Source organism: Dama dama, chromosome 5 (genome assembly GCF_033118175.1).
Source record: "Dama dama isolate Ldn47 chromosome 5, ASM3311817v1, whole genome shotgun sequence".
Classification (NCBI taxonomy): domain Eukaryota; kingdom Metazoa; phylum Chordata; class Mammalia; order Artiodactyla; family Cervidae; genus Dama; species Dama dama.
In genome coordinates this window covers 11,865,555-11,891,964 of record NC_083685.1, presented here as the reverse complement: position 1 = coordinate 11,891,964, position 26,410 = coordinate 11,865,555, and the positions used below count along the sequence as shown (strand labels likewise).

General features: G+C 54.7%; 2 protein-coding genes across 3 annotated transcripts; one reads left to right on the top strand and one right to left on the bottom strand.

The window, feature by feature from the left end:
* The first annotated feature begins 192 nt into the window (after positions 1–192).
* CFAP73 (cilia and flagella associated protein 73) lies at positions 193–7,839 on the top strand. The gene is made up of 7 exons (XM_061141839.1): positions 193–248; positions 2,825–2,930; positions 3,707–3,811; positions 4,566–4,766; positions 5,541–5,762; positions 5,984–6,142; positions 7,761–7,839. Exons 1-7 carry the CDS (start codon positions 193–195, stop codon positions 7,836–7,838), a joined length of 927 nt encoding a protein of 308 aa, XP_060997822.1. The 3' UTR covers position 7,839.
* DDX54 (DEAD-box helicase 54) lies at positions 6,477–26,353 on the bottom strand. Of its 2 annotated transcripts, none has more exons than XM_061141834.1 (20): positions 26,138–26,353; positions 23,701–23,830; positions 22,701–22,771; positions 21,912–22,100; positions 21,516–21,565; positions 20,355–20,396; positions 20,133–20,228; positions 19,226–19,347; positions 19,043–19,104; positions 18,810–18,941; positions 17,356–17,566; positions 14,656–14,790; positions 13,791–14,024; positions 13,626–13,699; positions 12,823–13,008; positions 11,607–11,749; positions 11,400–11,513; positions 10,687–10,791; positions 10,295–10,407; positions 6,477–9,312 (listed from the first exon to the last, which is right to left on the bottom strand). In XM_061141834.1, the coding sequence occupies exons 1-20, from the start codon at positions 26,309–26,311 to the stop codon at positions 9,080–9,082; spliced, it is 2,616 nt and encodes an 871-aa protein (XP_060997817.1). In that variant the 5' UTR covers positions 26,312–26,353; the 3' UTR covers positions 6,477–9,079. The 2 variants fall into 2 exon arrangements, with proteins under 2 accessions (XP_060997817.1, XP_060997818.1); XM_061141835.1 differs by having other exon boundaries at positions 13,791–14,021.
* Positions 26,354–26,410: the final 57 nt, after the last annotated feature.

The window sequence follows — 26,410 nt, the reverse complement described above, 5'->3', positions numbered from 1 at the left end:
GGGGGGGTGGATTCTCCAGTCCAGGGCTGGCAATGGAATGTTGTGTCATTGGTTGCCCAGGCGACCAAGGCCTGCTGGGTGGCTGCCTTCCGGGAGTACTGAGCGTGCAAACCTTCCATCAGAAGCCCCCAGGGCCTCCTAGACTTGTGCAAAATTCCAGAAAGAAAGCAAGCCCGGGGCAACAGCGGGAGAATGGCAGTGCCCTGGGAGGAATATTTCCAACTGGTTTTGGAAGAGAAACTGTCTACGTGAGTGGTGTGCAGGGCGCACTGAGGCAGGCAGGACGGGTGGGCAGGAGTGGGTGAGTTGGCCCCTTCCTTCCCCCCACCCCTGGATCCTGGCTTCTAAGGGCAATTCTTGGTAGGGGTTTATGGCCCCACTTCCCAGAGGAAGACACTGAGGCTTGAAGGAAATGGCAATTTTCCCAAGGTCTCAGGGGTAGTTAGGGCAGAGCTGGGTCAATAATCCAGGTCTCTGATCTGTGCCTGAGCCCCACCCCTAGCTGGTACTCAGTTGAGATGAAATCGTTCGACCCAAGGTGGGAAGGAATTACTCTCGTACCCTCTCCCTGCAAACTACATTTTAGAGGAAGATTGGAAGAAGCTTGTCAGCCTTGTTCAGCACTGTGGCTGGAGGGGGTCCCAACTTCAGTATCATTTAATATATCATTATATATATATATAGGCTGTGCAGCATGTGAGATCTTAGTTCCCCTACCAGGAATCTGCCTGCAATGTAGGAGACCTGGGTTCGATCCCGGGTCTGGAAGATCCCTTGGAGAAGGGCATGGCTACCCACTCCAGTATTCTTGCCTGGAGAATTCCATGGACAGAGGGGCCTGGTGGGCTCCAGTCCTCGGGGTCGCAAAGAGTCGGACACAACTGAGCGACTACTGCTTTCACTTTCACCAGGAACCAAACCTGTGCTTTCTGCAGTGGGAGTGTGGACTCTTTTTTAAGATTTATTTATTTAGTTATTCCCATTTTTTTGGCTGTGGTGGGTCTTTGTTGCTGCACGTGGGCTTTCTGTAGTTGAGGTGAGCGGGGGCTGCTCTTCGTTGCTGTGCATGATCTTCTGATGGTGGTGGCTGGCTTCTCTTGTTGCGGAGCACAGGCTTTAGGAGCGCAGGCTTCAGTAGTTGTGGCTTGCAGGCTCAATAGTTGTGGTGCAAGGGCTTACCTGCTCCGGGGCATGTGAGATCTTCCCAAACCAGGGATCAAACCAGTGTCCCTTGCATTGCAAGGCAGATTCTTAACCACTCGACCACCAGGGGAGCCCAAGTGTGGACTCTTAACTTAGGGGAGTCCCCCAACTTCAGTCTCAGAATCAGTAAAATGGGAGGGTTTCCCCTGGACGAGAGCTGGGCAAGCCGAGTGGAATTGTAGGACATCCCTCCTGCTTCTGACACAGCTGACCCTGTGGGGCTGGGTCCAGCCTCTCCTCTCTCCTGGAAGCCTGGCTCCAGAGCTCAGTCTCCTAGACCCTCCTCCACAGAGATCAACTTGCAGCTCAGTCTCAACTTGGCCTTACAGAAGAGCTGACCTTCCTGCTCCCCACTCAGCCTGCCAGCAGCAACATCCTTCCAATGTCGAGGTTCCCCTTTGAACTCCTCTCTCACCGCCTCATCACCCCATCTGCTCTGCTCTCCAGTGGTACCCAGAACCCACCACTCTTTACCTCTCTACAGAGCCACCCAGACCAGAATTGCATCCTCTCCACATTATCCTGTGATCTGTCCTGGGTCCCCTGCAGCTGCCCGACCCCTCTTATTGGCCTTGCTCCCCACAGCAGCCAGAGGGGTACCTCCTCTGCTCCAAACCCTCCCATGCTTCCCATCTCACTCGGAGTCAAAGCCAGAGACCCCCTTCATAGCAGCCCACTGCAGTCTGACCCTTGTAACTTCTCTGATCTCAATTCCCATCACCCTGCTCCTCCCTCCCTTCCCACCACACTGGCCTCCTGGCAGCTCTTTCTACATACCAAGGTCCTTCTTTTGGGGTCTGGCATTGACTATTCCCTCAGCCTAGAATCTGTTCCCTGCAGCATCAACATGGCTCCCTGCCTCTTCCCCTTCAAGTCTCTGCTCAAATGTCCCTTTCTCAGAGACTTTTCTATCTCCTTATTGAGAGATTTCCTTTAGTCTGCTGACTTTCATCTCAGTCCCTACCATGTCCCAGCATAGTTTATTTTTATTATTTTTTATTTTCGCTGTACCACACAGCATGTCAGACCTTAGTTTTCTGATCATTAGTCAAACCTGTGCCCCATGCTTTGGAAGCCTGGAGTCTTAACCACTGAACTGCCAGCGAAGTCCCTCAAAGTGTGAAAGTGAAAGTGTTAAGTCCCTCAGTCGTGTCCAACTCTTTGAGACCCCACGGACTGTAGCCAACCAGGCTCCTCTGTCTATGGGGATTCTCCAGGCAAGAATACTGGATTGGGTAGCCATATTCTTCTCCAGGGGATCTTCCCGACCCAGGGATTGAACCTGGGTCTCCCGCATCTCAGGCAGATTCTTTCCCATTTGAGCCACCAGGAAGCCCAGGGAAGTCCCTAGCATAGTTTGTTGTTTGTTAGCTTTCTTTTCTGTGTTCCATAGTGGTATGCCAGCTCCTGGAGACCAAGGATCTGTCTGTCTTGACCAAGGCTGCACCCCCCAGTGCCGAGAACAGTGCTTGGCACAGAGTAGATTCTCGGGACAATTTGCTGAATGAGTAAAAAATTCCACAGCCAAGAGGTGGTTAATAGAGGCATGTTAGGCACCACTGGAGAATTTGGGGGCCCTACCTCTTGCCTCCTTTACCCCCACTTCCTTTTGCCCCTCTAGGAAGATCCCAGAGCAGAACACAGACCACATCCCCCCTGTCCTGCGTCTCTTGGAGAAGAGGCAGGAGCTGGTGGATGCAGACCGGGAGTTTCAGGCCCAGAAGGAGGTGAGCCACTCAATGTAGTCCCTGAAACTTTTGGGGGACTCCAGACCCCTCCAAAAAAAGATGAGAAAGTGATGGATCCAACTTATTACTACAAGGTCTGAGACAAGCCACTGTGCTGAGCCTTGCTTTCCTCATCTGTCAAATGGGGGTCAAATGAGATCAGTGGTTGGTGCAAATCAATGCGCATTGAGCAGCTACTGTGTGCAGGATATGCCCTGGGATCTAGAAGTCTCACCACAGCCCCTGCCCTCATGGGCTCAGCCTAGAGAAGAGAACAGACAAGTGTCCGGGTAATGACTGCTGTGAGGGGGGAAGCACTGAGCAGGGACGGCAGGAGCCAGAGAAAGCCCCTGTCTCTACACAGGGGTGGTCACGGAGGACTTCCTGGAGGAAGTGATGTCTTAAGGATGGCTGAAGGGCAAGTCAGCTTCTCCAGCAAAGAGGGATAGGGTGAAAAGGGAGAAACACACAGAGGGGACAGCATATACAAAGACAGGAAGGTGAGGACAAAACACAGGTGAGTAAGAGTCTGGAAAACAGTGTTGAAGGAGACAGGGTGAGATGAGGCCGGAAGGAAGAGCAAGGATGCTGACATGCAGGGGCTACAGGAGGGAATTTGGGCTTCATCATGGATAGTGGGGGGCCACGGGTAGATATGAGCCAGGGTGCAGCAGCAAGATTAAGGGCAAAAGATGAGCAGAGTTAAATATGAACCTGAAAGTGCTGGATGACTTGAAACCCCAAACACACACAGATACCTACTGCTTATCGGCCAGGTGTTCGAGATCAGAAAGGCCTCCCTGAAACAGCGATGGGAACAGTTGGAACAGAAAGAGCAGGAGCTAAAGGGGTCATTCATCCGCTTTGAAAAGTTTTTGCAGGTATGTGGAAACTGGTGGGGGAAGGCAGGGCAGAGGTCACAAAGTCACAATCCTATGAGCCAGACCGGTCACAGAAACTTAAAAAGTGGGTTTACCCAGTTAAAAAGAATAAAGTAAGACCATCTGCAGCAACATGGATGGTTGTCATACCTAGAGATTGTCGTACTTAGTGAAGTTAATCTGGCAGAAAAGGAACATTGTATGACATCCCTTATATGTAGAATCTAAAAAAAAAAAATCATACAGATTAAATTACTTACTTACCAAACAGAAAGAGACTCACAGACTCAGAGAAGGAATTTATGGTTTCTGGGAAGGCGGGGCAGGGATGGATGGAGGGGTTTGGAAATGGGTGGGGAACAGATAGTTAGGGAGTTTGGAATGGACATGTACACACTTCTATATTTAAAATGGATAACCAACAAGGACCTACTGTATAATAGCATAGGGAAATTTGCTCAGTGTTATGTGGCAGCCTGGCTGGGAGGAGAGTTTGTGGGAGAATGGATACATGTAAGTGGCCTTAGCAATATAAAAGGGACCGGTGGGAAATACACACGAACTGCCTGCAGCATTTTAAAAAGCGTGGGAGAGGAGTGAGGGGCCGAAAAGATTCTAGTTGAATTTGGCCCGGGGACCATCTGTTTGCAACCCGTGACTCAACGTGTGAATATTGGGACGGAGTGGCTGCGGCGAGCTCTGCAGGCTCCCAAGTCTTAGGAGTCGTTGCCTTCTCTCCATCCCTCTTTACCAGGACGCCGAGGCCCGGCGCAGCCGCGCACTGCGGAGAGCCGCGGAGGAGCGGCACCTAGCGGGCCGCCGGGAGGCGGAGGCGCTGCGGCTCCGGGCTCAACTGGCCGAGCTGCAGCGGGAGCGCGCGCGGCTGCAGCGCGGGCTGCAGCGTCTGGAGCCCTGCGCGCGCCTGCTGGGGCAAATGTTGGAGCTGCTGCCCGAGGTGAGCCACCTGCAGGAGGTTTTGGGGTTCAGTGTCACGTGCAGCCCCGGGCGGCCTCAGGGACGGCTTTGGAAGTGTGCACTAGTGAAGCCTGACTGTATGTCAGGAGTCACCACTTACTTAGCACTAACTGTATGCCAGGAACACGCTTTGTTCTTGAATTCTCCCTAAGGTCTAATGAAGTGAGTCTTACTGTCAACCCCATTTTACAGACGGTGCAACTGAGGCTCAGAAAGATAACCTACTGAAGGACACACAGGCATGTAGGGGAGGGGGAATCCAGGAACTCGGTATAGTTCAACGAAACAATGAATTAACATTAATCACAGGCAGTGAAACTCAGATGGGTTTAACGGTAGTGGTGGGGAGTGAAAGTCGGTTTGGTCGTGTCCGACTCTTTGCGACCCCATGGACTATGCAGTCCATGGAATTCTCCAAGCCAGAATACTGGAGTGGGTAGCCTTTCCCTTCTCCAGGGGCTCTTCCCATCCCAGGGATCGAGTCCAGGTCTCCCGCATTGCAGGCGGATTCTTTACCAGCTGAGCCACAGGGGAACCCAAGAATACTGGAGTGGGTAGCCGATCCCTTCTTTAGCGGATCTTCCCAACCCAGAAATCGAAACGGGGCGGGGAGGGGCGAGAGTAACTATCATTTGGGGCGCAGGGATGTGTGATGCCCTCATTTCACAGTTGGGCTAAGGAGGCGCGGGGTTTGGGCGTGGGGAGGGGAGGGAGCCGCAGGCCCGGTGAGTACCTGCTCTCGACCCCATCCCAGTTCCAAGCGGTCCCCGAACTGGTGGAGCGCTTCGACGGGCTGGCGGACATGCAGGCGGCGCTGAGGCTCACGGAGCGCCAGCGGCTCGCGGAGTTGGAGGAGGCGCGCGCGCGGCTGCAGCGGCTGCGGGACTCCTGGCAAGACGAGCTGCTTCTGCAGGGCCAGCGGCGAGCGCATCTCCTGGAGCGATTGGAGTCCGCGCGGGAGCGCACGCTGCACTGGGTACCGAGGCCGGAGGAGGTGGGCGTCCGGGACCCCAGGCTCCCACCGCCGGGAGGAGAGCCGGGGTTAATAACAGGAGATGCGGTAACCCTTCTTTCATGGGCAGTTTTCCTTGAGAGAGCCTACAGGGATCTGACTTGTGGGAAGCAGGGGGGAATGGGGCTCCAGCCCTTTCAGGCCGGCTCACACCTTAATGGGGCAGGGGGCGGGGTGTTCTGCAGGAATCCAAGTGGATTCAGATCCAGACCACGGCGGCTGAGAAGACCTTGCTCCTGGGACGCACCAGGATGGCAATACTCAATATGTACCAGCTAGTGTGTCAGCATCAGAGACGGCCACCCGCCCTAGACATCGAGGACGCCGAGGGGCAGCTGGAGCAGGTGAGGACCCCTCTGCAGATCACCTCCAGCCCCCCAACCTTTGGGAACATACGGTGCCTGCAATCCCACCTTCTCTGGGTTGAGCATGACCCTCTGTGATCAGAGCCCAGTCTCTTAGCTGCACGCCCGCCTAGCCCCCTGCCTGGGAGCCTTGGATCAGTCTCGACTCTGCTGCTGCGAGGACAGAAGGAAGTCGGACCATCTCTGGCTCTCAGTGGCTTCACTGTGCACTAGGCCAGGGTACACTGATGCATACAATATATTTATGCCAAGAGTTCTTTTGTTTTAGGATCAAACAGCACAATCAAGTGACAACATCGATAAAACCAGGAGATGGAAATTCACTTTTAATTAGTCCCTGACCCTCTGGCTCCCGCAGGGACAAGCCTCAGCTTCCCCTGGGGAGTGTGAAGGCAGGGTTGTACAGTGGTTTTTCTTTCTGCACAATTGCATCACAAAGCTCATTGTGTCCAAGGATGCCCAGTTTTTCTATTCACTCAGGTTTGTAAGGTGGTAGAACACGTGACCTGGTTTACACTGGAGGGAGGGGGTTTCTAACGTTGGACCCTTCTGTTAGGATTCTAGTGGGTCCCCAAAGCATAGCCCCTTTGAGAAGTGGAGGAAACAAAGCAAGGCACCCCGCCTTTGCCCCAGCCCACCTCACTCCAGTCCTGTACCCAGAGGCCAGAATTCCAACCAAATGCCCAGAACTGGGTCCCCAGAGCCTACCTTAGTGCCACATCCTGAGTCAGGATTCATGTGTACACCACTGTTCTCTCAAGTGTGGCCCAGGTACCCCAAGGGACAAAAGGAGACTAGGAGGGACAGAGGCTCGGTAGGAAATAACAGGCAAAAGCCAGTCCCTTTTCAACCAACTCTCTGATCTTCCCAAGGAGAAAGGTTCAGTGGGGTTGGGTGGGGGGGGAGGTGGTGACAATATGCCTTTAACGCCTGGAATATCCCTGGTCTCCAGGGCCTGGGACTCACATTTTTTGTGGGCAACTGTAGCTGCCAGAATTCAGTAACCTGGTTTCACTTTCATTTTGTTATTCTTCCAGTTACCCCCACTTATGACAAGGGGTAATTTAATCTCTTTCCACTTTTGATGGAGACATAGTTTCCTTGTCAGATGTTTATTTCAGTGACAAAGGTGAAGGAAGAGCCCAAGGTAAGATTACCATCACGTTCTAGGTCTTGGCAGTGGATCCATGGGTGTTCATTAAGCTCATTTCAATAAACAGGTTAATTTAAACAAAATAAAGGTGAAGATGAGAGTAGGTCATACACTAATGAATATGACTGATAGAACTAAAAGGAAAAAAAAGAACTGATGTAAGTGAAAATACTAACTCAGCTATAATACAGGTAATAACCAACTAGAAAACTGAAAAGTGCCTGTGAATGAATTGCTTGGAAGGCTTGGACTGAGATGTTGGACTGAGGCTTAAAAAACCCAGAAGGGTTTAGGCCAGGTTCACTGCCCCTGGGGAGCCAACATCACTGCTATCTAATAGGAGTCCCTAACCCCTACCCCTGCTTTGCATCCTCTGGTGTTTTGGGGGGCGGGGACTGGACACTCAGGGGCTGGGCTCTGACTCTGGCTGTGTTGGGACCCCAGGTGCAGCTGTCCATTCTGGACCTCTCCGCCACACTGGCCGGACTCCGGCAGGCTGAGCCCACTGCCCCCACCTCCTAACCCTGACCCAGGTGAGCAGCGGGAGAGGGACCCCTCGAGGGACCCAGCCTGAGGACAGGGGAGGTACACATTTCCTGTGGGGTGTGGGCTGAGTGGCTCTCACCAGAAAGATGGGAGGGCTGTGCCCGCTCAGATGGCAGTGGGGTGTATACAAGAGGCACAGAGCAAGTACTAAGTAAATGTGAGCTACATGGGGGCCCCAAAACCACATCCACTATGTGGTCTGGTACCTGGTCCACCCTCCCAGGGCAGTGGGAGCATTTAAACCAGCTGATGTTTGGCAGGTTAGAACGGGGCCTGGTGCAAAAATTCTGGGAAATTCTAGATGAGTGTTTGGTAAGTAAAGTAAAATAAAGGACCAGCAAGAGGGTCACATGCGGACACCATTCCCAGGGCGTCTGCTCACAAAGGCTCCTCCATAATGGACTGGCGCTGAGGGGTGGCCAGTCTGAGAACCCAGCTGCAAGATGCAGCCCATGACCTTCCCAGGGCCCCCAGCAGGGGCTGAGGAGCACAGGGCTTGGAGGAAAGCAGAGGTCAGAACAGGTTTTGACCTCTGGGTATGTGGTGGACTCTTCGCAGCCAAAAGGAGCACTGCAAGCTCTGATCCTTGACCCCACATCCCATCTGCCTCTCACCATCCAGTCCCAGCTGCAAGCCTGTCCTGGTGGGAGGAAAGGGACCCGAGGGCCAATTTCAAGGTCCTCAAACCTTGGCAAACTACCCATCCTCTGAGCCTGACTTTTCTCATCAGCAAAATGGAGACATCGGCAGAACCCACACAGGACCCACCCACATGCTCTCGGCTCATCGGCACTCCAGCTGAAATTCCAGCACCCTGGTCTGTCCCTTCCAACTCCTCAAGCAGACTGTGCTCCTGGTCCACTGGAGATGCTCAATAAAGGTTTATTACATTAAAAAAACATCACTGGGCCTCAGGCACTCAGGGCTCAAACCCATGGGGCCACCACCTCTGAATCTGGAACACATGACAAGCAGCAGCGCTGAGGTGCCAGCTCAGGTTGTGGCCTACCTGGCAAACTCCTATGAACCCTTCAACACCCTACTCGTGTGCCCTGTCTTAGGCAGAGGCAGCTGCTGCCCCTCTGTGGCACTCCTTTGCATGGGCCAAGGGAGCTCCCCCCGTGCTCAACTCAGGGCCAGGCACACAGCGGTACACGGGGAACGCTGCTGATGTCCACGCCTGGACCAACTGAGGAATCGCGGGCTGTGTCACCTTCTTACATCCTCTTCCTCATCTTGCCCTTCTTGGAAGGGGCGCCCCGGCCGAAGGCGCCCTGCTGCAGCTCCTGCGCGCGGCGCCGGTTGCGGGCAGAGAGCTGCTTCAGGCCCCCACGCTGCAGGAAGCGCATCTTCTGGGCTCGGCGCCGCTGCTTCAGGATCTGCTGCTTGGTCTTGAGCTCTGAGCGCACGCGGCCCACGGGGGTGCCAGGGGTGTGGGGCTGAGATGCACCTGCCGGGACAGAGATGCCAGGAGCTCAGCTTTTGGGTCGACTCCCACTGTCTTCTCCTCCCAGAAATTCCCCTGTCCCGACTCCCATTCTGTGTTCAAGCCCCAGCATCCGGCAGGTGGTAACTGCTGAATAAGGCTTAAGTTGTCTACCGTAATGGGCAACAGCATGGGCCCTCTAGCCTAAACTGTCGGGTTCAAATCCCAGCTGTGATCTCATGGACAATGACATAACTTTTCTGTGCCTCAGCTTCCCCGCCTGTGAATTATGAATAGCATCTACCTCCAAGGTCCCAGAGAGACGTAAATGAGTTACGTGTGCAGTGTTCAGAACAAGGCCTGGTCCACAGTAAGGCCTCCTAACTATCACAATCAAAAATCACTCAACAAAGGCATTTCAGCACCTCCTCTAGGCTGGGCACTGGAGACCCAGGCAGACTCCAACCCCTGTCTCTATGGACTGTATTGTCTAGGCTGTAGCTTAACCTTCTTCTGGCAGAAGAGAAATCAGAGGAGGTCAGTGAGAAGGGACTTGTCCATGGTCACCCAACAAAGTGGTGGCGGCGGGCAGGAGCAGTCAGGCGCCTGCCCCAGCCCGCTCTCCCGGGTCTCTGGGAGGGCACTCTTACCCCTTGCCCAGGGCTTCCCTGGTGGCTCAGAGGGTAAAGCGTCTACCTACAATGCGGACACCCGGGTTTGATCCCTGGGTCAGGAAGATCCCCTGGAGAAGGAAATGGCAACCCACTCCAGTACTCATGCCTGGAAAATCTCATAGAGGAAGAAGCCTGGTAGGCTACAGTCCACGGGGTCGCAGAGTCTGACACAACTGAGCAACTTCACTTTCACTTTTTCTTTACCCCTTGTCCACCTTCATCTGTCACCCGCTGGAGGACCCAGGCCGCGCCAAGAGGACCAAGCACCCGAGTTGACCAAAAGTACTACTTGGCAGCCTGGGTTTTAAGGACGACCCTCCCAGGGCTCTTACCTTGCCCTCGGCCACGCTTCCCACCTCTTCGCTCTGGGCCGCGACGGTCGGAAGTTCCTTCTTCTTCTGAGTCACGATCATCGATTTTCTGTTTCTGTTTCCACTTTTGGTAGCTGGGGGGCTGCATTAAGGAGGCTACTTGCGGCACGGAGACGCCCCTGGCGCTCCTGGGGTGTGACCATGCTCCCCTCCCCAACCAGGACACAGGCCTCACCTAAAAGGGGTTTGGTGGTTGAATCTGCTGGACTCCGCCCCGTCCCTAACCCCCACCTAGAGGAAGCCGGGGTGGTTGAACTAGGCCACGCCCTCCCTGACCCCGCCCCCCACCTACAGTGGCTGTGCTGATAGAAAGAGCTTGGGCCCGCCCCCTCTGGTCCCGCCCTCCAGGATACAGGTCCCGCTTGTAGGAGCTGCTGATGTAGCGGCCACTCTCGGTCTTGATCTTTTTCTTGTCCTCTTGTCCTGACTGTCCCACAAACCGCTTCTTCTTCCGGTCCCTGTGGGAGGAGTTGGGAGGTGTGCCGCGGAGGGAGGTGGCCCGCTTCCCCTCCGGGCCTGTGTCCCTCTGACCTCTCATCGGGTTGTTGGGAGGATTCAAGGAAAGCAGCATGCCCGCGTCTGGCATGCAGCAGGTGATCGGTTAAGGCCCGTTCCCTGCCCTTCCTCACCATTCCCTGGCATCCCAGGCCTCCAAAAACAGTGTGGGGGCGTCTGGGGATTAGTCCAACCTGGGAGTCTGGGTCAGGGGCACAGGCCCCCTGGGGGGTTCCCCACGCCCACTTTACCACCTCCTGGCTCTGTGACCCTGGACTGAGTCACATCACTTCACCAGAACCAGAGTTCAAATGGGCAAACTGGGTCATGAGCCCCTGTCTAGAAAGACTAGCCCCCCAGAAGGGCAGATGACCACATGGGGATTCGGGGGGGGGGGGGGGTGGTGTCATGATCTGTGCTCCAAAGGACCCAGTGAGGGGTGGGAGGTGACATAATTCCTGCTCTAGGGGATCAAACTGGAGTCAGGACAGTCAGGGGGGTCACATGTCTGTTGTGGGGACCAAGTGGAGGGCAGGTGAGCATGGGAGGGGTGTCCAGCTGGCTCACTCACCACTTGAGCTGCTGCCGGCCCCTGGTCAGGCTCTGGGCTTCGTCTCCCATCAGGTCCAGCACTGCGCCAGCCACCTGCTGCTCGAAGGCGCCCCCATCCCCGCCGACGCTCAGGCTGCAGAGGGAGGGTGGAGAGACACCCTGAGGTTGGGAGGGGGGCCCAAACGCCCACCCCACTCCACCCCCACCAGGACCAGCAGCCACTCACCCCCGCTCGCTGTCAAAGTCCTTGGGCCGGTAGGGGATGTAGAACGCCTGGTCCCGCTGCCGGGCCTCCTCCCTCCGCCTCTTGGCTCCCCAGTGGGGTCCTGGCTGCTGCCGCTTCCGGCTGACAACTTCTGTGAAGACGTCCTGGTGGACGGAGGCCCAGCGTCACCTGCAGCCCCCAGGGAGCAAACTGGCCTCCCCACCCACCAGCCCAGCTGGGGTCTAGGGTCAGGAACTTCTGGGACCCTCCGTATCCTCATCAGGACCCGAGCACCAGCAGAGACTGGACTGGTAGTGTGTCCCTGTCCAGGGCAGGGTGCCGACCAGGGTGAGCCCCACCACGTGCCAGGCCCAGCTCAGGCCTCCAGTCACATGACCAAGGCAAAGCCCCCATCCCTCTCTGGGTGGCCTTGCTCTCTATGATGTGGACTAGTCCAGCGGTCTTCAAGCGTATTTTTTGCCTATTGGACCCTCTGTCTGAATCAAGCATTAGAAGAGCAGGCCCAAGGCCTTATCCACCAGGTGAATAGGACACCCTGGACCCCCAGCCATGCCTTTGGCCATGAAGGCCCAGTGCCTGACCCTGCCTGAATCATGCCTCCGCTGCTGCCAACTCGGGCCCTTCCCACCTGCCCGGAACCCAGGCTGAGACAGACGGTGATGACGACACGGCCACCTGGGCCTGTGGGAACCCTCCACGTGCCGTCTTCAATCTGCCCAGTGGACCCAGAACTGGGTACCGCGGTCACGTGGCTACAGTGCCCTCGACTACCAGAGTCTGGAAATGAACTTTCCAGAGACTCACTTGGCGGCAAAAGCCGACCTGAGCCGACAAGAGGCTGTGACTGTTCCCTCAGCATGGGGACCAGCGCAGCTCACTGTGGAAACTGAAGCATTTCACGGCAGTGACACCCCAGACCCTGCTGAGGGTGTGACATTATCCACAGGGGACCCACCGTAAAGACTCGAGTCCTGAAATGCACTTGGTGCCCTGGGCTTCAGGCAAGGGATGGTGGATGAGACTATGACTCCCTTCCGTAGATAGGGAGGCTGGGGCTGGGTCACTGGTTCCCCCAAATGTCAGGTGACTGGAATCACTGCCTCCACCCCTAGCAATGGCTCAAAGCCCTGAGGTCAGCCCCGTGGGCTGCTGGGAATTGACCCTCCTTTCCCCGACCCCAGGCCAGACTCCAGGGTCCCCAGTATGGGGCCTGCACCTCTACACTCTCTCCCGCCGCCTCCTCCTCCTCAGCCTGCTCCTCCTGCGGTGCTGGGAGGCTCGGGGCCAGGCCCTCCTGCCGTCCCTGCTGGAAGCTGGCGATGGCTTTGCGGTCCTTCTCCCGCTTGGCGCGCATCACCTGGCTGCTCAGGTCGCGGCTGGAGGCGTTGATCTCAAAGATGGTCTGTAGAGGGGACACCCGAGGCGCTCACCCACACTGGCCGCTTCCTCCCCAACTCCAGCCTCCCCAGCTTGGTGTGCGCTCCCTGGTATTCCTCCCAGTTCCCTTCCATTCATTCCTGGCTTTTCACAATCACGGAGGGAGGCCCAGAGAAGGCGAGTAACTGGCCTAAGGTCACACAGCCGGGACATGCCAGATCTGGGATTTCAACCTAAGTTCACTGGCTCCCAAACCAGTGCCTTTAACCATTCGGGTCTCCTGCTCCTTTTTTCCCGGCACCAGCTGACAGGCCTTTCCTGCTTTTGCGGGCATCTCCCATAGGCCTTTCCTGCTTTTGTGGGCGGCATCCCAATGGGAGTCAGGAGATAAGAGCTATGGAAAGCCAGCTCCTCTAACAGGCCTAGGGCAGGTCACTGCCCTCTATGAGCCCCAGGCTGCCCATCCATATGGAAGGCCTGGGAAATGCGCTGTTGCACAGCAGGGATGGTTCCAGAGCAAGCAGAACCTTGGCTCTAGGGATGCTGACACAGCTAGAGCCGCGGACTGAGAGGGTTCCCTGCTCAGCGAGTCAGTCCCGCCAGGGAGTCAGGTGCTCAGCCGGACCCAGGCCCCGCACTCACGGCCCGGGAGCGGTAGTTCCTGATGCTGTCCACCAGCCTGAGCCGCTGCAGCTCCTCCTGCTGGAAGCGAGAGCCTGGCAAGCGGGAGGGAGGGAGGCGTGAGGTCCGGCAGGTTCTGCGGGGTCCACTGTCTCCGCCCCGCGCCCGCCCGGGACAGGGACTCACTGAAGAGGGGGTGCAGGCCCAGCCCGGCAAGGTCCAGCTGCTTGGCCCTCTTGATGGACTCGGGCGAGGGTGCCGGCCGTGAGCGCACATACTGCTGCTGGGCGTTGTCGGCCACGCGGCTCAGGCCCCGCAGCTCCAGCGACGCCTCCAGGCTGGTCCGCAGGCCGCAGTCCTCGTCGTCCACCACGCCCTGCGGCACCCGGCCCAGTACACCATCCCTGCTTTCCGTGCCTGCTGCCCACCAGGAGTCCCAGTCAGAGACCGTCCTCTGCCCATGGCCCCTCCCCAGCCCCGCTCTGGGTCCTGAGTCACTAAAATCAGCCCCACAAGGGAAACCATCACTTATCGAGCAGCTCCTCCTGTTTTTATAAATACAGATTTACAGATCACACCCCTCTCTACTCAGGTCTGTATTGTCTGTGGCTAATTTCACACTACAAGGGCACAAGTGAGCAGCTGCCGGGCATCAGGTGACCTGCAGGGCCCAAAATGTTTACTATTGACTTTTCAAGTGAAAGTGTTAGTCGCTCAGTTGTGTCTGACTCTTTGCGACCCCATGGACTGTAGCCCACCAGGCTGCTCTGTCCATGGGATTCTCCAAGCAAGAATACTGAAGTGGGTTGCCATTCCTTTCTCCAGGGAATCTTCTTGACCCAGGGAAGGAACCCAGGCCTCCTGCATTGCAGGCAGATTCTTCACTGCCTGAGCCACCAGGGACACCCTTATCTAGCGCTTTATCTGCCTTTCAAATACAGACATCTTCCCCTGGGGTCAAATTTCAAGCCAGGACAGCGTGGCCCACCTCCACCCCGTGTCCACATCATGAACTCCAGGGGGACCCAGTCCCGCCCCAGCTTCTACTCACCTGAGGGCTCCTCAGGGGGACGGGCAAGGGTCAGAGCACGGCCCAGGAACAGGTGTAGGTCCAGCAGGTAGGGGACCTCGTCGGGGGCCACCAAGGAGTAGGCCGTGCCGCTTCGGCCGGCCCGGGCCACGCGACCTGCAGGAGAAGGTGGTCAGACAGGGACAGAGGCAGAAGACCCCAGAGCCCAGCACGAGCCCCACGTGCCCAGCCCTAAGGGTGGAGCCACGCCACGGCCCCACCTTACTGAGCAGGGGCCACCTAGGAAGGGGGCAGGGCAGTGAGAGTCACTGGGGCTATCTGCCCGAGAGGTTGTGACCCACACAGTGCTCCGGGAGGTCAGCAGAAAAAGACGCAAGAGAGACTTCCCTGGCAGTCCAACGGTTAAGAATCCATCTTGAGATGCAGAGGACACGGGTGCAATCCCTGGTCGGGGAACTAAAATCCCACATGCCACAGAGTAACTGACTAAGCCCGTGAGCTGCAACAAAAGACCCTGCACGAGGCAGTGAAGACCCTGGGTGCCACAACTGAGACCCGACGTGGCCAAATAAATAATAAGATTTTCAACAAAGAAAGACACTGCTCTTCATCGGTTATCAGAGGTCTTCAAGCATCCCCACGATGGGCGATTTTTCCCAGAGAAATAACCCAGGGTGCAAAGATTCAACCGCAGAGACCCCTACTCCCTCTGGAAGAGCAGCAAACTGGAAATCACCTAAAAGACGTACGGACAGAGGGTCAGTTAATTAGCTGATGACCACCTGGTGGGTACTACACAGCTGAGGAAAGAGGCTGCAAACCGCGGTCTGTGGCCAAATCCAGCCCCAGCCTCACTGTGTCAAGTTTTATCAGCGCACAGCTGCTCCTTCATTTACATATTGTCTGAGGCCGCTTTCAGGCTACCAGAGCTGAGATCTGTAACAGACTACATAGCTCCAGGGCTCCAAGAAAAAATATTTACCATCTGGCCCTTTACAGAAACAATTTGCCGACCCCTGTCACAGAATGGTGTTTAGATGATGAATGAAAAATATGCATGATGTACACAGAGGTAAGAATACGGTTATAGGTAAGAACGGCCAGTGTGGGGACTTCCCTGGTGGTCCAGTGGCTAAGACTGCACTCCCAATGCAGGGGGCCTGGGTTCAATCCCTGGCTAGGGAACCAGATCCCACGTACCACGACTCAAAGTTCACGTACCACAACTCAAGATCCCGCATGCCACAACCAAGACCCAATGCAGCCAAATAAGTAAGTTTGAAAATAAGTTTGTTTTTTTTTTTAAAAAAGGAACATCCAGTGTGATTTTAATTTTGTGTTAAGTAAATCCATGGAGAACATGACACTTTGGCTTGTTTCTGCATCTTGCAAAAACCACATGTCACTATGTTCAGAAGATTTCGTTTGTGGTGGTCTGATTCACACTGCTGGTCATGTAGCACTTGAGAAATTCCCTTTGGGGGTTTGGAGATGCCTCAAGGGATGCACAGGGCCAGCCCTCCCAAAGCAACGGAATCAAGGGTACAGCACACAGCAGCCAACGGGGAGACAAGGCTGGAGACCCAGGTGGAGGCTCCCTTGCACCCCAAAGGTCCACCCATGGGCAGCCCACCACGGGCAACCAGAATTTACCCATTCGACAAAGTTCAATTATATGCAAGACAACTGAAAGAAAGCAGCCCACCAGACACTTCTCTCACACGAACTTACTTAACTTACTTGTATTTATAAATATAACACACATATTTATGAGTTAAAAGAAAAAAAAGGGAAGTAGGTTGATGGTTACCAGGGGCTGGAGAAGGGGAAGAAGGAATTAGATCAATGGGTACAGGGTTTCAGTTTGTTAAGACAAAGATGCTCTAGATAAAGAAGGTGGGTGATGGTTACACAACAATGTGACCATACTTAATGCCACTGAACTTACACCTGAAAGTGGTTAAAATGATCACTGTATGTTTATGTATATTTCACCATAATTAAAAAAAAAAGAATCCCAGACACCCCGCTTTGCTACGTGTGTGACACCTGGCTAGTTCTGAACCTCTCTGCCTCGGTTTCCTCATCTGTAAAATGGAGCCAGTGCGGCCGGTACTGCACAGGGTTGTTGCAAAGACAAAAAGAGCAAGCAGAACACCGGGGCCAGCCTCACATGACGAGCACCTGTGGCCATCACATCACCAGTGGGGGTGGGGGACTTCCAGGAGGGGAACGTCCTGCCTTCTAGGTGTTTTGCTCCAATTTCAAATTTTCCTACAACGTGTGGACCTTACTTTTATAACTGAAAGACGGAATGGAGTGAGTTGGCCTGGGTGGACTGGGGCCTGACAGGCTGCCTGGATAAAGTAGGGAGTCAGGAGACCCTGTCCGCAGTTGATGGAGCAGGAGGCAGACAGTGCAAAGGTTACAAAGGTCCCCAGGAGTTTTAGGGAGAAGACTGTAGGGAAGAGGGGTCGCACCATCAAGGACCCTGAAGGCAAAGAGAAGCAGAGGACTGGGGAGCCCAGAAAACTCGGGAGCATCACCTCCTTAAGAGTCTGAGGCTGCCAGACAGATCCGCTCCCCAGAGAATCTGACTTATCGGTCTCCTCCTTGGGCCTTGGTTCCCCAGGAGCAGCGTCAGGAGTCGAGTCCTGCGCCCTCAGTTCTTGCCGGGACTTGGCACCCCTGTGGGGTCCAGTCCAGCCATGGGCTCCTTACCTACGCGGTGCAGGAAGAGCTTGCCCTTGGCGGGGAAGCTGTAGTTGATGACGTTGTCCAGCAGTGGGATGTCCAGGCCCCGGGCGGCCAGGTCAGTCACGATGAGGGCTGAGCACTTGCCGTGTGTGAACCTGGCCAGGTTGATCTTGCGGGCCGTCTGGTCCAGAGCGCTGTAGACGTGGGCACAGCTCACCCCCTGGGTCGCCAGCAGCTGCTCGGAGTGAAGACCGGAGAGTGGGAGAGGGGCTAGACACGGTGGCAAGACCACGGGCTCTGGAGTCAGGGCCCTCAGTTTGAACCCCGGTTCAGCTGGGTGACCTCAGTTTGGCATCTTCATCAGTATAAACGGGACTCGTATCACCTCTCACCTCTGCAAGGTTGTTTGAGTGTCAAAAAAAGATGACACGTGCAGGGAGGTCTCCCTCAGGGAGGCTGCAAGTGCCGCTGTAAGACACACAAGTCTCATCCTGACTCTAACAGGCTGTGTGACCTTGCCCAAGTTTCCTAACCTCCCTGTGCCTTCCCTTTCTTCTGTAGAACGGGGAGAGTAAGTTTCCTCTCTGTAATTTTGTTACGAGGATTAAATGAGCTACTATACACACAGTGCTGAGAACAGGGCCCACAACACAGGAAGCACTGTGAAAGTGGTAACTGCCCTTTAAAAACGACTTTGGTTTTATTCATCAGTGACTCCAGCAGCCATAGGGAGGAAGCACCGTTAAATGTGTCATGTGAGTGAAACCCAGTGAGCTGCGACCTCAGATAACAGACCCCAGGTGTGGCTGGCACGAGGCGGCTGCATTGACTCGGGAGGGGCCCGGGCATCCTTGGGGGTTAGAGGACTCCCTCCCTAGGAGGGTGACAGGTGTACACGTGCAGAAAAGTTCATCAAGCTGCTCACGTAAGTTTAGGGCACTTTATACAGCCTACAGGATGCAGGTTATTTCTCAATTTAAAAGAGAGAAACGTGGGATACTAAAAACCTATAGAGAAATGATGGGACAGCTGAGATACACTTCAAAATACCCCAGATGGAGCGAGGAATATTAGAGATGAATCAAGGCTGGGTATGAGTTGATAACTGAGTACCTGAGCGTTCATTATGCTATTTTCTGACTTTGCTGTGTGTCTGAAATTTTTCGTGTGTGTGTCTGTGTGTGTAGTCACTTCAGTCGTGTCTGACTCTGCGACCCCATGGACTGTAGCCCACCAGGCTCTTCAGTCCATGGAATTCTCCAGGCAAGAATATTGGAGTGAGTTGCCTTTTCCTTCTCCAGAAATTTTTCATAACATCTTCAAAGAATAAAAAAAATGCACAGCCCTCTGGCCAGGCCCGAGTCCCGCTCTGGTGCTGCTCTCTAGTGGCCGAATCCGGAACTGCAGCTCCGAGCTGGCGCTGGAGTAGGTGTTGGTCCCCGGGACAGGAGGGAGGGGATGGGGGCGTCCCTGCTCACCTCGCTGAGATATTCCGCGTGGTGCTTGGTGGCCACAAACACGACCGTCTGGTCCTGGGGCCGCACCACGTTGCGCAGCAGGTGGAGCAGCACCGCGGCCTTGGCGTCCTCCCGCACCAGGAAGAAGGAGGTCTGTGGAGAGACGCGGGTTACTTGGGTTGGCTCGAGTGGGTAGGGGGGATGGGGTCCTGGCCCCGCGGGCTGGGGGAGGGGCACGGGTGGAGCAGGCTCACCTTCAGCTGCTCGTTGAGTTTAGAGTCCACGTCTAACCGGATGAGCACGGGCTCCGTCAGGCCTGCGGTGGGCAACGGAGGAAGATGGGCGGGGAGTTGCTGAGAATCAAGACTGCCCACCTCCCACCCCGCAGGTACTGATGAGTTTCCCAGCCCCCAGCCCCGCTCCTGCGGCCCCCTCACCAGCTCGGGCAAACTCCACCAGCAGCTTGGGCAGCGTGGCAGAGAACAGGACAGTCTGGTGGCCCCCCGGGAGGCGGCCGATGATTTCCTGGAGCTGCTCTGCGAAGCCCATTTCAAAGAGCCTGGGAGGGCAGAGGCAGAGCACAGGGCAGGGTCAGGAGAGGGCCTTCCGATCCAGTGAGTCCCAAATCTGCCATCCTGCCGTCATCGCTGTCACCTGGGCAGGTGCTTCTGTAACTCAGCTCACTTTCTCTATTTGACAACCTTATCCTAAGCAGTCATGATCTTGGTACGTGGGGCCTGGTCTCAGTTATGCTTTTTTTTGTTTTGTTTTGGGTGCACTGTGAGGCATCCAGGATCTTGGTTCCCCGACCAGGGGCCAAATTAGGACCCTGTATTAGGAGTGCAGAGTCTTAACCACTGGACCACCAGGGAGGTCCTTGTTGTTTCCTACAAATTCAAATAAATGATAGCAGCCCTCACTCTGGGTCAGGCATGGCTCTATATAAATAAAACTTCCCCTGTGAAGTGCGTGCTCTTTTATTCCCACTTAGTAGCTGAGGCAGGCCACCAAGGTCCACGGATCCTCAAGGATTTGCCCAAGTTCACGGAGCTGGGATCAGCTCCCACCCCTGTCTGGCTCCAGACTGTGCTCTCAGCCTTGTGCTACTTTTTATCTCTTTGAAATCATGTGTTTGTTGTTTTAATCTTTTCAATATTCCTAAAAGCAACATAAAAGGAGAACTGTTGGTCCAGGGAGCCCCATCAGCTCTCACATGACCTGCAGTCTGTGGCCCACTTTGGGGAAGACACTGCTTCAGTCTGGGCTGCGTAGGTCTCTCCTGGCAGAGCCCTCCCTCCTGAACAACCCTGACACGAGTTCCCGGGAATGTGCCTGCAGCCTTACCTGTCGGCCTCATCGAATACCACGTACTCCACACCGTGCAGCTTCAGGTTCATCTCCACAGCCACATGCACCAAGCGCCCAGGGGTAGCGATGATTCTGGAAGTAGTTGTGCTGGCCAGGTCACCTGGGGCCAGGGTCACCAGCATAGCCCTCCCCTCACTCCCCAGGCCCTGGCCGTCGGGGAAGGGACCCCAGAGCCTCATCTGCAACCCACAGACTCACATGTCAGGATTTTCATGCAAGGCTGCAAATTGGTCTTCCATCCTAGGAAGAAGAGGGGGTATCTGTCAGCTTGATCGAACAGGTTTCTTTTGTCTCTCTCCCTTCCCATCTCCAAATGCCTAGATGAGTCCCACACCTTGACCCCAGGCTTGGAACTGGGGAAAAGCTATTGCTGAGGTACTAGGCAAGATCATTGACCGGACAAGGGCTACAAGTTCAAACATACAAAAGGACTGATAACAACAAAGTTCTCCAAAGAGAAGGACTCAACCACAGAATCCATCTTTCACTCAGTTCAGATCGAAACAAAACTGCCTTTGACCCACAGCATCACCGAGCAACTAACCCTGGAACTCCCAGCTCCACCTGGAAGCAGGTTTCCTGGATCTCTATGTCCTTGTTCTCACACCATTTAAGCATACATCCCTAACTCTAGTCCTCCTCTGAAAACACCTCGGGACACCTGTAGGAGTCTGGAGGCAGAATTCTGGGCCAGGTCCAGCTTATGGAGGTATTTCTGACAACCACAGCAATAGAGATAATAAATTATAATGTAGGCAAAAGAACACTGAAAAGCAAAACATTCTCTCAGTGAGAATCAAGAGTGACTGGTGACGGTGACATCTTGAGAGAATAAAGAAGGGGCTGGCTGCCCTTTGAGGGAGAAAATGTGGGACAGGGGCAGGGACTCTAATCTTAGCTCTACTTCCAGACCACCGTGTGGCTCTCTGGGCCCATCACTTCCTCAGTTGGCTCATCTGTAAAACAGGTGTGGGGCCTGTTACCTCAAAAGGACGGTATAAGCACATCAGGAAAAATATAGTGTTTTGTAAATTTGAGCTATCAAGAACATCCCTTGATTTGTGTGCATTCCACCTGAAACAGCCCCAAATTAAGCATATTAAAACATATACAACTAAGCAACCCATTTGGGTGACCCTGGTGCTTCCAGCTCTCCTTTAGGAACACCAGAACCTATGTCTGAGTTGTGTGGGAAATTTCTTTCTGTACTTTACTGTATGTTTCCCCTTGCTGGTATTTCAGGAATGTGCAGAGATGTTGCTGTTATTAACAAGCAGCGTGGGCTCTGTCCATCTGATGGGGAAGCCCAGGCAGGCTTGCTTTGGGGGCCACCATGCAGGGCACCGAGGGGGCTCTTACTTGTCCCCACCCAGGATCAGGGCAGTCTTGAGGCCAGTGAACTTGCCGAGCTGCGGGGGGAGAGAGAGAGAGAGAGACTAAGAGCTGGTGATGGGAGCTCAGGCTTCCCTGGTGGCTTGGTGGTAAAGAGTCCCCTGCCAGTGCAGGAGAGGAAGGTTTGAGCCCTGATCGGGGGAGACACCCTGGAAAAGGAGATGGCTATCCGCTCCAGTATTTTTGCCTGGGATGTTCCATGGACAGAGGAGCCTGGCCGGCTATAGTCCCTGGGGTCACAAAGAGTTGGACACGACTGAGCAACTGAGCATGAAAAAGGATGGGAGCTGACCCCGCCCACTCAGGCCTCGTTGACTGGTCCCAGCTCAATCTAGCCACCCTGTCCCCCCCGCCCAGACACACCTCCTTGGTAAACTTCATGGTCTGTAGGGCCAGCTCTCGGGTGGGCGAAAGGATGAGGGCACGGGCCCCAGTCTGGGCGCTGTGGGTCTTGAGCCGCTCGAACATGGGGATGAGGAAGCAGGCGGTCTTGCCGCTGCCCGTCCGGGCCATGGCCACCACGTCCTTGCCGTCCAGGATCATCGGGATGGTCTGCAGGGGAACGGGCGGGGCAGGGGAGGGGTCAGTTCCTGCACCCACGGACCACGTGATCTGGAGCGTCAAGTCCCAGTGGAGAACCTGGGCATCTCAGCAGAAGGGGCGGGGCCTGTCTCCCAGCCCTGATCCCACTCTTGTTAAAGACTGTGTGCACAACTCCAGGGGTGAGCGGCCCATTACCCCTAACTCTTTCGACATTTGGGACACCTCTCTCCCGGTTAAGCCAGGCTCTACCTCCCCGTCTGGTCCTCCTCCTCAGGACCCCAGAGAAACGCTGTCTCCCTCTTGGCTAAATGTCTGAGGACAACTATCATGAGATGACTGTGGGTGATGATGGGGTGTCTGTGAGCTGTCGGGGCAGGGACTGAGCAGGCAGCAGCTTAAGTGGCAAAGAGGCCCCGAGTCGAGCATCTGCCCGTGCTGGGCCCGACTTTTCTCCACTTGTGAATGAGCAAGCCCGTGGGGCTTCAGCCAGAGTAAGAGGGGACAACAGAGGTGATGGCTGGGACAAGGGGTGAATGTCAAGAGGCCAGATGGACGGGTCAGGTTTGGCATCCTCTCCTTCTGACCCGCAACAGCGTCCCCACACTGTACCTTCCTCTGGATGGGTGTCGGCACCTTGTAGCCCTTCTTCATGATGCCTTTGAAGACTGGGTAGCTCAGGCCTGGGAAAGACACGGGAATAGCCAGGGAGCTGAAGAAGTCCCTATGATACATGGCTGAAACAAAGCTGATGGATTAATAGAGACTGAGAAGACAAGTTTACTGATTGTGGGGTATGAACTGCATTTGGATTCTGATATGAACATTCAATGCCGTGGGCTTCACTGGTGGCTCAGACAGTAAAGAATCTTCCTGCAATGAAGGAGATCTGGGTTTGAGCCCTGGGTTTGGAAGATGCCCTGGGGGAGGGTATGGCTACCCACTCCAGTATTCCCACCTAAAGATTCCCATGGACAGAGGAGCCTGGTGGGCTACAGTCCATGGGATCACAAAGAGTCAGACATGACTGAGCAACTAATACATATATATGTACATACATAATGCTGTGAGACAGTGGGGGTCTGAACACTGATGGGGCCTGGGATGACACTGAGAAACTGGGTTTATTTTAGGCGGAGGAGGGTCCTGCATCTCTTGGAGGCAGGTGGGAAGTATTTAGGGACAGGAGGAGATGGCTTCTTTCTTTGCCCAGTTCTCTATCTGGGTGACTGTCTTTTTCTTATCGATTTGTAAAAGCTCTTTATATATTAAGGTTATTAGCCCTTTGTCCCACAGTTGCAAATACATTCCAATATAGCATTTACTTTAACTTAGCCTACAGTGTTTTTTGGCATGCACATGTCCAATTACCATTCAGCCCCCAGATATCTTTGCCTTTTCCTACAACAGCATCAGCCAGAGTCTTGCCCTAACTGTTCTCTCATTCTGTCAGGCCCGCTGCCCCCATAAGAAGGCCGTGACTGGCTTGGAGATTATCTGCTGCTTCCATCCACCCAAGCCTACCATAGTGCAGTCTGGAACAGAGCATGGAGGCCATGATGACCCCCTGTGGCTCCCCCCACCCAAGTTCCCAGATGCCTGGCTCACTCACCCATGGACTGGAAGCCTCCTGATTTCTTCTTCTTCTTGTTCTGAGCTCGCACCATCTCCCGCGTGTCTGGCTCCACGTCCGAGGTACATTCCGAGGTGGGGAAAGTGGGTAGGGGTCTGCCAGGCCCCAGCTGGGAGGGAGCAACAGAAAAGCAGCATCACTCCAGGTATAGTCAGACCACTAGGGGCAGGGAAGGGGGCTGTCCTGCTGCCAGGCCCCTCCAACTTGCCCTCATTCAAGGTGTGTTGCTCCTGTGAGATCATGTGACTTCTCTGCCAAAGGGCTCTCCTTTGACTGGACGAAGACAGGGCAGTGGGTCTGAGAGTAGGCTCTGCAAACAGACTGCCTGTGTTTCAGTCTCAACTCTGTCACTTGCAGCTGTGAGACCTCAGGCCAGGGGACTTCCTTACCCAGAGCCTGTGTTCCCGAATCATGAAAATGGGGATGACAGGAGCATATGTCTTACAGGGTGTTGTGAAGTCTAAATGGGTGTGTGTAAAGCTTAGGACAGTGCCCAGATGGTGGTACCATCATCATTATCATCCAGACCAGTCATTCAGAGCCCTCAAAACTTTGGGAAGCAAATCAAAACATCTATTAAGAATGAGGGAGACTTTTCCAATCTGTCCTGCACCCCTCTCCCTCAGCCCCTTTCTGATCCATCACCCCTCCCCAGATCTGTTCTCTCTCATTCCTGGCTTCCTGTCTCTGCCACCCACTTGTCCTAGCACAGCTAAATCAAGCCCAGACACCTCCTCTGGGGAGCCTTTTGGACTACAGCACTGTCTTGTTCCTCTCAGAAATAACATTTATAAAAAACACTAATTCATAATAATGGCCAAAACTTATATGGCACTTACTATAAGCCAGGTGCTGTGCTGAGCGTTCATATAAATTAACTCACTCCTCACAACAACACTGTCAAGCAACTATTATTATTTAGTCTCTTTTACAGAGAAGGAAACTGACACAAAGAGAGGTGAAGTGACCTGGCAAAGTCACAGAGCCAGTAAGGGATATGAACCCTGGCTTCAGAGTCTATGTTCTTTCCTATGTGCTCCTCTGTGGTCCAACACAACCCTCTAGGTCAGAGCTGTACCTGTCTTGTACAGTCCCTGAGATAAGAATGGTTTTTAAATTTTAAAAGGTTGTAACAAAATCAAAGAAGACAGTTATATGACCTTGTATGACCTTGCAAAGCCTAAACTATTTACCATTTGGTCTTTTACAGGGAAAGTTTCCCAACCTACCCCTGCTCTAGATAGACACCTGATAACAAAGCGCCTGTAACACACTGGTGCCCCAGCAATATTTACTGAAGAGCAGAATGTCTGAACACTGTCATTTCCTCCTTTCCACAGTGTTTGAGGCACATAGAATCAACTACTTTCTACCCGTGCAGAAGTTGAGGCACACATTGAGAGGTTAAGCAATTTCTTCCTCCTGTACTCCCAGAGCCAGTACAAGGTGTTGAACACCTGGCCTTGGCCTGTAGTTATAGAGTACCTACTGTGTGAGGCTCGGCTGAGATGGAATAAGGCCCCCATCTGGTCCCTACTTCCGAGGAGCCTAGAGAGCTCTCTTCATATAAACGCCCACTCATTCATCTATTATACCGAGTCTTCCCTGTGCCAGACATCCGCTGAGTACAAGGTTGGGAAAAACAATAGGCTACAGCTCTTTTGCTCCCTTGGGGCTCACACCTGCCCCCCCCCCCCCCCCCCCGCCTCCCCCCATTCGCATACACTTGGCACTCAGTAGTGGAAATAGCACAGGGCCTGGAACCATGCAGTCCTGGATTTGAATCCTGGCTCTCCCACTCACAAGCTATGAGGTCTTGGTCAAGTTCCTTCACCCCTCCAGGCTTGTTTCCTTCTCTGGAAAATGAGGATAAGTACTTAGCTCGAAGGGTTGATGTGGGGATTAAATGATAAGGCTTATAAAAGCTCTTAGCACGGAGCCTGCACACAGTAAGTGATCAACAGACGCGAGTTTAATTTATTATTAGTTTCCCAGAGGTTTGGGGGCGTCGCTGTCTCAAAGCCACGAGGTGCAGCCTTCTCCTAATTCGTCCTCCCAAGAAACCCCAAACTCTCAAAAGTCCAATGTTCAGCACCCGCACTTTTCATTGGACGAATGGAAACGAGGATCCGCCCCCCTTGGCCAGGAAGAAGCCAATGAGAAGCGCTAGACCAAGCGTCAGCCAGGAAGGCCCGCAGGCCCCCAGCTTACCCAGCACCGAGGCTTCGGACGTCTGGACCCCGGGTGTGGAGGGTCCTGGGACACGTGCTCAGGCCGGAGGTCCTACCCTGACCCCCCGGCAAGCCGATCTCTCCCCATCCTCAGCCGTGCCCGCTCCCCACCTGGGGGAACTGCCGGGCACCGCGCGGAGCCGGAGCTCGGGCTCCGACGTGTATCCCAGCCCTGCGCTCCCTACCTTCTGGGCCCGGGCGTCATCTTCTGCCTGGATCTCAAACTCGCCGTCCTCCGAGTCGCTGCTGCGGGACTGGGACGCCGCACCCCGGCGCTTCCGGAGCCCCTTCTTCTTCTTCCACTGGGCCATGTTAGCTCTGGACCGCGGTGCGGCCGCCGGGCGCGTGCCGGCAGCCATGCGGGCCCCGGCACCGGGAAACGGGAGGGGGCGGAGCCCGTGGGGTCATACCAACAGCGCGGCGGGGGTAGGGGGGACGCCTCCACGAGGCCCTGGCTG